This window comes from Narcine bancroftii, chromosome 1, assembly GCF_036971445.1.
Source record: "Narcine bancroftii isolate sNarBan1 chromosome 1, sNarBan1.hap1, whole genome shotgun sequence".
NCBI classification, from domain to species: domain Eukaryota; kingdom Metazoa; phylum Chordata; class Chondrichthyes; order Torpediniformes; family Narcinidae; genus Narcine; species Narcine bancroftii.
The window spans coordinates 384,345,756-384,359,197 of record NC_091469.1 but is presented as its reverse complement, the minus strand read 5'-3'; the positions used below and the strand labels follow the sequence as shown (position 1 = coordinate 384,359,197).

Sequence of the window (13,442 nt, the reverse complement as noted above, 5' to 3'; positions counted from 1 at the left end):
TTGAAGCCCATTTGTCCAGTGAGCCCAGATTCTGCTACAAGCTTTGAAAGCCTTCCTTGCTCTCCACTACATTTCTAGTCTTGGTGTCATTCTCTGGTTTCACCCCAAAGGTCAATGCTTAATCTGCAGTTTAGGTGCAAACAGTCCCGTCAGTACAGGTTTCCCTGGAAGAGAGGCCAATATCCAAAACTCTGAAGCCTTCCCATTTGCACCATCTCATCAGCCATGTATTAAACTGCATTATCTTCCTACTTCTGGCCTCACTAGCATATTGCACAGGTATATCACAACCTCGGAGGTCCTTTCTTCTAACCCAATAGTTCTCAAATATTTTCTTTCCATTCACGTACCATCTTAAGTAATCCCTATGCCATAGGTGCTCTGTGGAAAGAAAAAGTTTGAAAACCACTGCTCTAACCTAATAATTAATTCCAGGGTTAGCATAGCAGTTAGCTTAACTCTGTTATAGCACCAACGGTTTGGACCAAAGTTCGAATCCAGCACTGTCTGTAAGGAGTCTCCCTGTGACTTCATGGGTTTTCTCTGGGGGCTCCAGTTTCCTTCCACCATTCAAAACCTACCAGGGATTGTAGGTTAATTGGATGGAATGGGCTCATGGACCAAAATGCCTGTTACTGTGCTGTATATCTAAATTTAACTCCCTCAACTCACTTTGCAGGACCTCATCACTCTTCCTCCCAACATCATTGTTCCCAATGTTGATCATGACATCTAGCTGCTCAACCTCCCACTTGAGATTACTGTGGACTTGATCTAACACGCCATCTTGGAGTCTCAATCTCGCCCACATAACATCCTATCTGTTCCTCTAACTACTGAATCCTCTAGCACTACAGCTTAGTTCTTCTCTCTCATTCTGTTCTCAACCATAGGTCCAGACACTGTCCTGTGAGTCATCCAACTCTACAGTACATGTACTATTGAGGGGAACAGCCACAGAGCTATCCTGTACTGAGTGCCTATTTAGTTTCCTTCTCCCGAAAGTTATCCAGTTATCTGGACTCCTGTAAGTGACTGCCTTCCTATAACCTGTGTCTATCACATCCCCCTCTCTGGCTCTTGAATGATCTGGAGTTCATCCAGCTCCAGTTCCCTTGAATGAGGGGCAATTGGATTCACTTCTCGCAGCTGAAGTCATCAGGGTTCCCTGATTTGCCTCATCCTACAAGGTAGCATACCACTGCTCAGTCTTTACCTTACATCACCTGTGCCTTCAGACCGAAGCCTCTAACTATATATTCAAATCTGATATGCTACTCAATATCTAACCAGATTAAAAGACTTAACAACTTCATCTTTGAATACCTCTTAAATGTATGGATCCTTTTTTTGTTGCAAATAGTATCTTCTTGCATATTTTAGAACCAGCAATCTAGGTTCAAATCCAGCACAGTTCTGGAAGGAATTTATATGTTCCCCTCATGACTATGTGTGCTTCCACCAGGTGTTCCGGTTTCCTCCCACATTCTAAACATGCACGGGTTGGTATATTATTTCGTCACACAAGTGTAATTGAGCATCGTGGGCTCACAGGCTAGATGGCTTTTAACACACTGTACTCTAAATGTTAAATTCATTTCATTATTTTATTCCATAAAGCATCACAGTACGTGTACATCTCTACTTACTAAATTTCTATTGTTTTAAAAAAAAATTAGTGAGACTTGTCAATCGCAATTCCTCCCTCTGATATTCATTCTGGCCACTTATTTTCTCTTTTATCTGGACAAATAGTAATTTGACCCCTAATTAGCAAACCCAGACATTTTGTTAACAAAGACAACAGAAACTGCAGCTCAATTTCTCTTCCTTTATAACTTGTTTACCAATTTGACACACTCCACCTCAAACAGTCATTAAATATGCTCTTATAATTTTTAAGACCATGATAATTTCTTAACTCACTGCCCTGAGAATCTTAATTAGTTGCTTCTGGAACTTCATTTTCCTTGAGCTCAACCAACTTGCTAAAATGTTGATTTAGAGACCATGATAAGTACAAGTATGTCTATATCTAGATTATACAGATGAAATTGGAAGAGAGGAAATGCAGAGGACAATAAATAAATAAATAATAAAGCATGCTTGATTCTCTTTCTTACTTTGCCCACTCTGGATGGTTAGCAACAGTCTCATTTATCAGATTGCTGGTGACCTTGATCATGTGAACACTTTCCTCATGAACCTGCAAAAATATAGTGACATTCAAAGCCAGAATGTAAATAAAAAAGTTCATATATTTAATCCTCATTTCTATTCACTTTTTTCTATCAATAAAGCCATGGCCAAATTTGTGTTTATTTCCTTGCTATTCCTACAAACAATTGGTGCTTTCTCAAATCAAGTTGAAGTCTGGCAGATAAAGGAATTTATCATGACCTGGGAAGAGATCAGCTAAAACTTTCTCACATACAGTACAACTCAGATTATTCAAAATTGTCAGGACCGGACCTATTTCGGATAAATGATATTTTCGGATGACTGGTCACTTTTTTTAAAAAACAGCCCCATAGCAACAGCATATCACTTGTAACAACATTCAAACAACAACAAACAGCAATGGAAGGTTTTTTAAGCATGAAATAATGTTTAATTCTCACCAAAAAACAACCTGAACAAAATAAGATAAATCTAACACCAAAAACTCAAAATTCTACTCAGAGGTTTTTCCATAATTCCAATTCTTTTTTCTCTTGTCAAATTTTATTTCAACCTGTGATGTCAGTTTGGCACCAAATTTTCTTTTTGGATAACTGAAGTTTTCTGATAGTTTCAGGTATCTTCATTTATCTGAAATTTTTAGGATTTTTATGAAATCCTCAATTATCTGAAAACTTTATCCGAAAAAAATTTTCAGAGCTGAACAAATGTCACTTCCGGGTCCAAAACATTTCAGGTAACTGAAGATTTCAAACAATCCGATTTCAGATAATCATGAGTTATACTGCATATTATTAAAGATAGAAGTTAAAAAGCTCAGTGATAAGAAAGTGTTAACCTGTTAGAGTCATAGAGTCATAAAGTTGGCCCTTTGGCCCAACTTTCCCACATCAACCAAATTGTCCCACCCACACGAGTCTTACCTACCTGCATTTGGCCCATATCCCTCTATACTATTCCAAGAATCAGTCCAATTTTTCTTTTTAAACACCACAATAGTACCTGCCTCAATCACATCCCGAGAGGCCACACCATACACCAACCACCTTTTGTGTAAAAATATTACCCCTCAGGTTCCTGTTAAGTTTCTCCCCCCTCAGTTTAAACCTGTTTCCTGGTTACTGTTTTGCCAACTCTGGGCAAAAAACTCGCTGTATTCCTCATAATTTTGTATACCTCCATGAGAACACCCCTTATGCTCTTTATTCCTTAAAGCCCTAGATGCTCAGCAATCTCTTCCTAGAGCTCAGTCCACAGAGTCCTGGCAACATTCTTCTTGCTCTTGAAGAGTGCCTGAATTTCCCTAATCGTCCAAGCTTCCCTTCACTTGAATGTCTGATCCTTCATTCTAACAGGTATGTGCATGTCCTTTTCTTTTTCTCTTTGGCTTGGCTTCGCGGACGAAGATTTATGGAGGGGGTAAAAAGTCCACGTCAGCTGCAGGCTCGTTTGTGGCTGACAAGTCCGATGCGGGACAGGCAGACACGGTTGCAGCGGTTGCAGGGGAAAATTGGTTGGTTGGGGTTGGGTGTTGGGTTTTTCCTCCTTTGCCTTTTGTCAGTGAGGTGGGCTCTGCGGTCTTCTTCAAAGGAGGTTGCTGCCCGCCAAACTGTGAGGCGCCAAGATGCACGGTTTGAGGCGTTATCAGCCCACTGGCGGTGGTCAATGTGGCAGGCACCAAGAGATTTCTTTAGGCAGTCCTTGTACCTTTTCTTTGGTGCACCTCTGTCACGGTGGCCAGTGGAGAGCTCGCCATATAACACGATCTTGGGAAGGCGATGGTCCTCCATTCTGGAGACGTGACCCATCCAGCGCAGCTGGATCTTCAGCAGCGTGGACTCGATGCTGTCGACCTCTGCCATCTCGAGTACTTCGACGTTAGGGATGAAAGCGCTCCAATGGATGTTGAGGATGGAGCGGAGACAACGCTGGTGGAAGCGTTCTAGGAGCCGTAGGTGGTGCCGGTAGAGGACCCATGATTCGGAGCCGAACAGGAGTGTGGGTATGACAACGGCTCTGTATACGCTTATCTTTGTGAGGTTTTTCAGTTGGTTGTTTTTCCAGACTCTTTTGTGTAGTCTTCCAAAGGCACTATTTGCCTTGGCGAGTCTGTTGTCTATCTCATTGTCGATCCTTGGATCTGATGAAATGGTGCAGCCGAGATAGGTAAACTGGTTGACCGTTTTGAGTTTTGTGTGCCCGATGGAGATGTGGGGGGGCTGGTAGTCATGGTGGGGAGCTGGCTGATGGAGGACCTCAGTTTTCTTCAGGCTGAGACACTTAAAAACAACCCATTTTCCAAACATTCCTCTTCCTTCAAACAACCTGTTTCAATGAACTCAAGTCAGTTCTTGTCTTACACCTTCAAAGTCAGCCTTGCCCAATTCCAAATGTTAACTTGTGATCCTGGCCTGTGTCTCTTCATAACTTTCTTAAACCTAACAATGATTGCCAGTCCCCAAACACTTCATTCACTTGCCCTTCCCAATTTCCCAAGACTAGTTCAAATGTTGCCCTCAAGAGACCCTCTACATATTGCCGGAAGAAACTTTCTTGAAATCCTTGTTGGATCTTTAGTTTTTATTCTAGTAGAGCAGCACAGTTAGTGTAGAGGGCAGCTACAGCCTAACATAGCGGTTGGCACAACACTATTACAGCTCCAGCAACCTAGGTTCCAATCTGTCACTATCTATATGGGCTTTGTACTTTCTCCCAACGTCTGCGTGAGTTTCCAGCGGGTGCTCTGCTGTTTTCACCCACCTGCCAAAAATGCATGAGGCTTGTAGGTTAATTGCTGTATTTGAGTGCATAGATTTGTGGGCCAGAAGGTCCTGGTACCCTATTGTATCTCTAAAATTGAAATTAAACAGAGTCTTGGCAGGCCACGATTGAATGGGTCACATGGGAAATCTTGGATCCTGGTATCCTGAACAAACACGTGCAAAAAGTCTTTAAATTAAAAGCTCAAGTTCCAGATATTGGACCCTAAACAGAATCTGCTATCATGTCAGTATCTCCTCCAAGTTGAATATCATAGATCAGGTAGTAATCATCCTAAAGAAACCAGAGACAGAATGGATGAGCAAAAGCTAATTGAAGTAGTGCAGGAGTCTGGCATTCATCTTTGAAATAACATGATGAGATGGTTCATCTAAGAAGTATAGCTAGAATCGAGTCATTGCCAATGGTTGAGGTTCTAGTGCATGGGGAAAGAATAGTGAGAAGGTTTCAAAAGTGAATTGAAATTCCCACTTTGATTTCCTGGTTCAATCTCCACCAATCCACCCATTTCCACAGCACTTTGCCATGTATCTGCAGAAAATGCAACACCCAACGTTTTATCTGGTTTCTGTTAACTAGAGAAATGTCTCACGTCCACAATGTAAAGGAATTTCTAACAGATGACATTTGAGACTACAGGAATTCATCAATGATCAGTTTTCAAAAATCCTTTGTTTATTAATCAGGAGACATGCAATAGAAGTCTAGACATCATATCTACAGTAATTCTGCTCCCTGCCCTTGTAAGCAATTTTGAAAATATTTCCCCAGATTTTCTCACAATATTATCATCTACTGTTCTTTGCCAATGAACATTCAAAAACTACTGACATTTGAGAGAAAAATATCCAAAGCACATCACAGGACCAAGACACAATCAACACTATTCCACCATGGAGAATTAGGATTGACAGCCAGTGGATGGTCAGTTAAATATCAAAAGAATTCTGGGCTAACAGTATCAAGTGATGGGGGAATTAAAAAAAAACATTTATCAGGAAATTGAGCTCAAGAATTGTGAGGCTAATCTTGCAGCTCTATCAAACTCCGGTTAAATCACACTTTGAGTATTGTGTTCAGTTCTGGTCACCTCATTATAGGATGTGGAAGCTTTAGAAAGGGTCCAGAGATTTACCAGGATGCTGCGTGGATTAGTGGATGTATCTTAGGAAGAAAGATTGAGCAAATGAGGGCTTTTCTCTTTAAATTGACAGAGCATGACAAGCAACTTAGAGGTGTTCAAATTAGGGAGAAGTACAGGCAGTGGAAAGGCACCAACTTTTTTTCTCCAGAGCAGCAATGCCCAATACCAGAGGACACCTGTTTAAGGTGAGTGGAAAAGTTCAGGGGTAAGTCTGAGGTAGTGTTTTTTTTTCCTTACGCAACAGAGAGTGGTGGGTGCCTGGAATGTACTGCCAGGAGTGGTGGTGGAGGTTAATACAATTGGGAAATTTAAAATACTTAGAAAGACACATGGATTTCAGAAAAATAAATGGTTAAAGATTGTGAGGGTGGAAAGGGCTAGATTGATTATGGAGTAGGTTTAGATAGGTTCACACAATATTGTGGGCCAAAGGACACAAGACCACAAGACATAAGAGCAGAAATAAGCTATTCAGTCCATTGAGTCTGCCTTGCCATTCATTCATGAGCTGATCCATTTCCCCACTCAACCCCATTGCCCAGACTTCTCTCCATAAATTTTGATGCCCTATCAATTTCTGCCTTAAATACACTCAATGACCTGGCATCCACAACTGACTGTGGCAACAAATTCCATAGATTTACCACTCTCAGGCAGAAGAAATTTCTCCACATCTTTATTCTTAGTGGATGCCCTTCAGTCCTGAATTTGTGCCCTCTTGCCCTAGCCCAGGCCAGACTTGCTTAACTCAAGAGCCACAATAAATTTCAGATGTTTCAGAGCCACAAGGCATGAAAAAATATTACATTGTAGCGTGTTATGAGTGAGCACAGTGCAGAGACTGCAGCAGCAGGCTGTGTGCTCAGGTATTACACTGACTAACTTTATTTGAATCTTGTGCGCAGCCTTTAAGCCCGATTCCATTTCGCCCCTTACGCACCTGTGCTTGCATCACATGCACCCTTCCGGTCTGTCCTGGAAGAGACGGTCCCATGACGCTATCTTTGCCGCAGCTGCCCCACCACCTGCGTGTAACAAGTAGGGCTGGTTCGCCGCTGCAATTATGTGCGTCACCACACAACTCCCCTAGAACTGGCACTAATGGTCTTGCGATGCATTGTGGGGGGGGTGTGCTGCTTCGGCGGCCCTCCTCTGCACACTGGTGGTGGGACCTGTATCGGCTGGGACAAGTCCAAGTGCGCCGGTTTCATTTGGTCCACTGTGAACAGCTCCCCTTAGCCCCGCATGTCAAGAGTGAATGTGGAAGCGTTCCTGTTCAGGACTTTGTACGATCCCTCATAAGGCTGATGAAGGGGAGTCCCGTACGGGCCTCTGTGCATGAATATAGTAATAAGAGGCCAAGTCTGAGATGTAGTTGCAGGGCACCTGACCTTCTCGCGAAGACAGTGGTGGTGCAAGTGAACCCAGCTTGTGCCACAACCTCTCGAGGAGGGCTGCAGTGTCCGTGTCCTGCTCGGTCAAAGGTGGGAGAAACTGGCCAGGGACTGAAATGGTCTTGCCAAGATCAGTTCGGCAGAGGAGGCACTGAGGTCATCCTTGGATGCGTGCATATCCCCAGTAGCATCCAGGGTAGTTCGTCCACCCAGTTGGGCCTTTCGAGGTGTGCCATCAACACTGCCTTGAGGTGGCGATGGAACCTCGCAACTAGGCCGTTTGCTTGTGGGTGGTAGGCCGTGAATACGATGAAGCTGGGTGCCCAGGAGTTTTGAGAGCTCTGTCCACAGGGTCTGCCAGTACACCAAAGTGGGAAACCCAGGAGGAGAGGAAAGCCTTTGTGCATGTCTCTGTAGTAGCTTCTAGTATGGGTATGGCCTCCAGCCAAAAAGTGTACCTGTCCACCATTGTGAGCAGGTAACACAATCCTCAGAAGACTGGCAAGGGCCCAACAATGTTGATGTGTATGTGCTGGAACCCACAGGAAGGATTGTTGAAGTCTTATAGCTGGTGTGTCGCTGGACCTTGGCCACTTGGCAGTCTGTGTAGGTCTTTGCCCATTCTGTGACCTGCTTACGCAGGCTATGCTAAACGAATTTTGCTGACATCACTTGCATCATTGTGCGGATTGAGGGGTGCAACAACCGGTGGATCATGACGAAAACCATCCTCCTCCATTAGGTGGGAATGATTGGGTGGGGCTGAAAGGGAGGGTCTGGCCAGTCGGCATCCAGGGGGAGGTCTTGGAGCTGCAAACCTGTGATTGTCCTTCTGTAACTGAGTGGCTCTGGGTTGTCCAGCTGTGCGCGGGCCAGACCACGGTAGTCTATATCCTGTGAAAGAGCATTGACCGTGGGTCTGTAGAGTGTATCTGCAACCACATTGTGTTTTCCCGACAAGTGTCGGATAGCAGTGGTTCAGAAAGGTAGGATAAATGTCTTTGTTGTTGGGCAGACCTCGGATCGGAGGACTTCGAGAAGGCGAAAGTTAGTGGCTTGTGATTGGAGTAGACAGTAAACGGACGCCCTTCCAGGAAGTAATGGAAGTGGTGGATGGTCTGGTAGAGGACGAGCAGATCCCTATCAAATGCGCTGTACTTCAACTCGGGCGGTCACAGGTGTCCACTGAAAAAAGTGAGAGGCTGCCATGAGCCATTCACAAACTGCTCCAGGACAGTGCCCATGGATTTGTTGGTACATCCATGCGTGGGTGTATCAGCATCGTCATGTTGGCCAGGGCCTCCTTAGTCTGCTCAAATGTGCTGTGAGCTTCCTCTGTCCATTGAGCCCGATATCAACGTGAAAAGCAGGCACATGATCTTGGCAGCTGCAGGGATGAATCTGTTGTAGAAATTCACCATGCCCACGAATTCCTGAAGTCCCTTCAGTGTTGTCAGTCTGGTGAACTGCCGGATGGCCTCGACTTTGGCTGTCAACGGGGTCACTCCTGCTGGGGTAATTCTGTGGCCCAGAAAATCTACCTCCGTGAGGCCGACTGGCATTTCTCGGATTAACGGTAAGGCTGAACTTTGTGAGGCAAGTGAAAAGCTGGCAGAGATGCTTCATGTGCTCCTTGGGCGTGCTGCTGGCTACCAGGATATCTTGGAAGTATATAAAGAGGAAAGACAAGTCCCTTCCGACCATGTCCATGAGGCACTTAAAAGGTCTGCGCTGCATTTTTCAACCCAAACGGCATGTGTAGGAGCTTGAAAAGGCCGAAAGGGATGATGATTCTGGTCTTCTGGACATCATCTGGGTGCAGGGGGTTCTGATGGTATCCCTGGATCAGGTCAACATTGGAGAAGAGTTTTGTGCCGTGAAGATTTGCTGTGAAATCTTGGATATGGGAAATTGGATAGCGGTCTGGTGTCGTTGTGTCGTTGAGACGTCTGTAATCACCGCAGGGCATCCAGCTGTCGTTGGACTTAGGCTCCAAGTGGAAGGGTGAGGCCGATGGGCTATTGGACCGATGAATGATGACAAGTTCCTCCATGTGCCAACACTCTGCCTTAGCAAGAGTGAGTTTGTCTGGTGCCAGGTGTGTGAATGCAATGGTGGGCCAGTGGTAGCAATGTGGTATTGGATGCCTTGTTTGGGCATGGTCGCCATGAACCAGTGTGCTTTCCTCTCCTCCTGGGTTTCCCACTTTGGTGCAAAATGGAGGGATATTCTGCCAGGAGGTGCCTGTATTGGCTGTGCTTGGTCTCCATGGAAGTGAACTGGTGGATGGTTCATTGGACATGCTAAGGGGCACTGTGTGGAAAGTCACTGTGTGAATTAGCTGTCTGCCCTGGAATTCAATGAGCAGACAGTGCACCTGTAGGAATTCTGCACTGAGCAGGGGTTTGTCCACTGAAGCGAGCGTGAAAGACCATTTGAAAGTGTTGCCAACAAGAACCTTCCTGAGCAGTAACCATTTATCTTTCAAGCACCAAAGCCTGATGAACTTCATAAATGTTAAATTCTGTGCACAGTATAAGAATTTCCTGCAACCAGTAAACTTGGAGGAATGAGAAATGAGATTGGACTGTGAATCAAAGAACTTTTCTGAACCTACATACGTAAGCTTAGAATTAGAAGGGGGTTAAGCTAGGTTAGTTAAGTTAATAGTGATAAGTTAAAGTTTAATCCTGTTTTCATGTTTAAAGATAATTAAAAGCAACTTCTGTTTAAGTAATCATTTGTCTTGGTGATTATCTATTGTGCTGGGTTTTGGGGTCCTCTGGGCTCGTAACTCTCGTGAGCTGCGTTTTGGCCACCCCTTGTCTTAGACTCTCCAAACATGATCTAATGAAAGTGGGGTGTAGAAAAAGATGAAATAAAGCCTGAAGGAATTTGAACAAGAGGTTGAAAATTAAAAAATAATGGTATGGATAGTCAATCATTGGAATGGGCTGTAGGCAGATGACAATTATTAATTGAGGGATGAAAATATAGTTAGTGGGGGCTGAATAAAAAGTCAGGAGTTTTGGTAGTCTTGTTGGAGAGCAATGTTTATGACCATTCAAGACAGTATTTGAACAGTTGAGAGTTGGGTAATTAAAATCCTGGATAAGAGTTTCAACATCAAATAATTAAGGCAAGATCTCTTACAATTGGTGTTTTTGAAAACAAAAGAACAGTGAACAATAGAACCTGGCTATAATTTTTTGTTAGCAAGCTTGCCTTTTAAATATTGACACATACACCAAGTAATAGAATTTCCAGCATAACTGTGAATAAAAAAAAAACAAAATACAAGAGTTGAAATAATCAAGCACAAAATTTCAGAATATATTATCAGAATGTCACATACCCATGAAGAGATTACAAAACTTTTTTTATCCACGTCCCTTCTGCATTTACCAGCTGCCTCCAGTCTTATCAACATGATTTACATTGTAATCCACAAATGCTAATTGTCATTGACCTGCATCTCTTTCTAATCATTGGGGTGATCAACCACCTGATTAAACACTCTGCCTCCCTACCACCTTCTCTCCAATCCTTATGTCATCACTCTCCCATATTCAGAAATACAAATATCATACAATCTGCCATGGCTCAATAATTCCTGTGTAACTCCAAGTGCTATCTTCTATTTCCCAAGGTACATGTGTCAGAGTTTGAGAACTTCAGATGTAGAGAATATGCTGTTTCCCATGCAAGCTTTTTATCTCCCCCCAAAATATGCACCTATTTTTACCTTTGCAGTTAGGAGTAGAGCTAGGAGTAATGTTCCAATAACCAGCAAAAAGATGATAAAAATGCTGATTAATTTATCCAACGATTTCTCCAGACAAAAAATAATCTGAAAGTAAAGAGAAAAATATTAATATTATGATTGGTGATTATTGAGACAGAATTTGAATACTGTTTATGAAACATGCAGAAACTTGTGTTATAAGTATATAATTTGTGTGTATTATAAATTGATCAGCCTAAACCTCAATCCTCTCAGAAATACCTGTAAAAAAATTATGTAAAGAACAAATCCAGGATTCATCCTTATGAGAAGTGGAATAAATGCAGAAAGCCTAACAAAGCAATGATTATAATAGTAATCCTGTGGAAACATGACCAGTGAAAACAAAATAAAAAATTCTGTTGTCATATTGTTCTTTTAATGGAATCAAAAATCACAGTTATTTAAATTAATTAAAACTGTATTTAACATTCAAGTTTCCAATAAAAGTTGCAATGTACTTCACAACTCTGCATACTAACCCAGAAGATAATTTCTCCATTTTCCCCATAGTCAACCTAGAAATTTGAGTCAGATCAGAACAATAAATCCTTCCAATCGTAATTTGGGTGTTTTTATATGCAAATGACCTACTTACTGAGTGCATCCAGCATTGTTATTTTATTTTGTTTAGTAGAGATTCACTGCCTATTGCAATAAGCCTTCATCCATCACAACAAAAGTAATCAGGGAATCCATTCCAAGATAAAGTTACATATAACAAATGGTGCAATTAAATCAGTTTCCCAAGGAGGAATCTACATCTACTATCACACTGGTTGTGCATCTACTAAAAATGGGCTTGCAAACTGTTGAACTCCAAAAAAAGTTGAGATGAATGATTTAAATGACTCTAGAAGATTCAATTTGAAGTTGAAGCTAACAGCACAGAAATCTGATGACAACTTCAGGAGTTTGTACATGCATTCAAATATGGAATTTCAGAAGGTGCTGTCGAAGGATTATTTCTCAATAGGGTGTGCTGTTCTGCAGCCTTATCCAACATCATCAGCAGATGCCAATCAACTGAGAACCAGCTATTTTGAAACCTTTATTCATGGTTTAAAAACCTTGAAAGTATCATGTTCTGTTTTACAATGTGTAACTGAGATTTTAAGGACATTCCAATCCATAATTTCTGCTTAATGAACATAATGGATCCATGCCATGATCAGGTTTCTTCATGACCATATCTAAACTTGGTGATTTTTAAAAAAAATAACAATATTTAATAAGAATTTTACATTTCATTTGGGTTCCGTATAATATATAAAAAGGAAATTTTCTTGTTCATGTCCTGAGAATTCTTCAGAATGATTGCACAGCCTGCTTGATGACATTACAGTTGCTCAGCCACAGATATTGAAAATAATTTCTGCCCTAAAAATAAGTAGATCTTGTGAGCAACCTTTTCGCAAGTCAGTTGATCTTTGCTAAAATATTTTGTAATTCAATTCTCAAACTGGATCATTATATTATAACCATGACTTAACATTTACATGATCAAATTCACTTTATACTCCTGATTCATAGGAAAAGATTAGAAGCAACCTTAATATAGATTTAGTTATACTCATATATCCAAATAATTATGCATCTGAACCTAGCAATACTTCACTTGCTAATCTTCAGGGGTCTTTTATTGCATATGGTGCTCCCGATGGGACCTCTTCCACATTGGTGAGACTGGACGCAACTTGGGAGATAGTTTTGTTGAGCACGTTCAGTCTATCTGCTGCCATGGTGAGGACCTCCCAGTGGCCAACCATTTTAATTCCACTCAACATTCCTTCACCAACATGTCTATGAATAGTTTTATGCACCGCCAAACTGAGTCCACCTGCAAACTGGAGGACCAACACTTTATATTCTGTCTGGGCATTCTTCAACCAGATGGCATTAACACCAACCTCCAATTTCTGTTAAACGTCTCCCCTGAGTCTCTTTTTTTCCTATCCCTGTCTCTTTTTCTCCATCCAGCTCCTCAGCCCTTTCCCTCCCCTATCCCTTCTTCTCCCTCACACCTGTATCCACCCCTATGATGTCTTACCTTGTAGCCTGTGCTCCTCCCTTCCCTTCTCTCCTCCTACCTTTTTTCTCATGCACCTGTCTGTTTTTTTTTCACTCAGATCTTGATGAATTAGGATTGTACAATAAT

The 13,442-nt window shown here is 42.2% G+C and overlaps 1 protein-coding gene across 4 annotated transcripts in view; it reads right to left on the bottom strand.

Annotated features, from left to right (window-relative positions):
* tmem245 (transmembrane protein 245) overlaps nucleotides 1-13,442 on the bottom strand; it is a 120,771-nt gene that overhangs the window by 60,944 nt on the left and 46,385 nt on the right. For all 4 annotated transcript variants that reach the window (XM_069913544.1, XM_069913543.1, XM_069913540.1 and 1 more), the window contains 2 exons: nucleotides 11,246-11,350; nucleotides 2,124-2,206 (listed from right to left, as the gene is read on the bottom strand). In XM_069913544.1, the coding sequence (XP_069769645.1) occupies nucleotides 2,124-2,206; nucleotides 11,246-11,350 (188 nt within the window). The remainder of the gene's footprint in view (nucleotides 1-2,123; nucleotides 2,207-11,245; nucleotides 11,351-13,442) is intronic.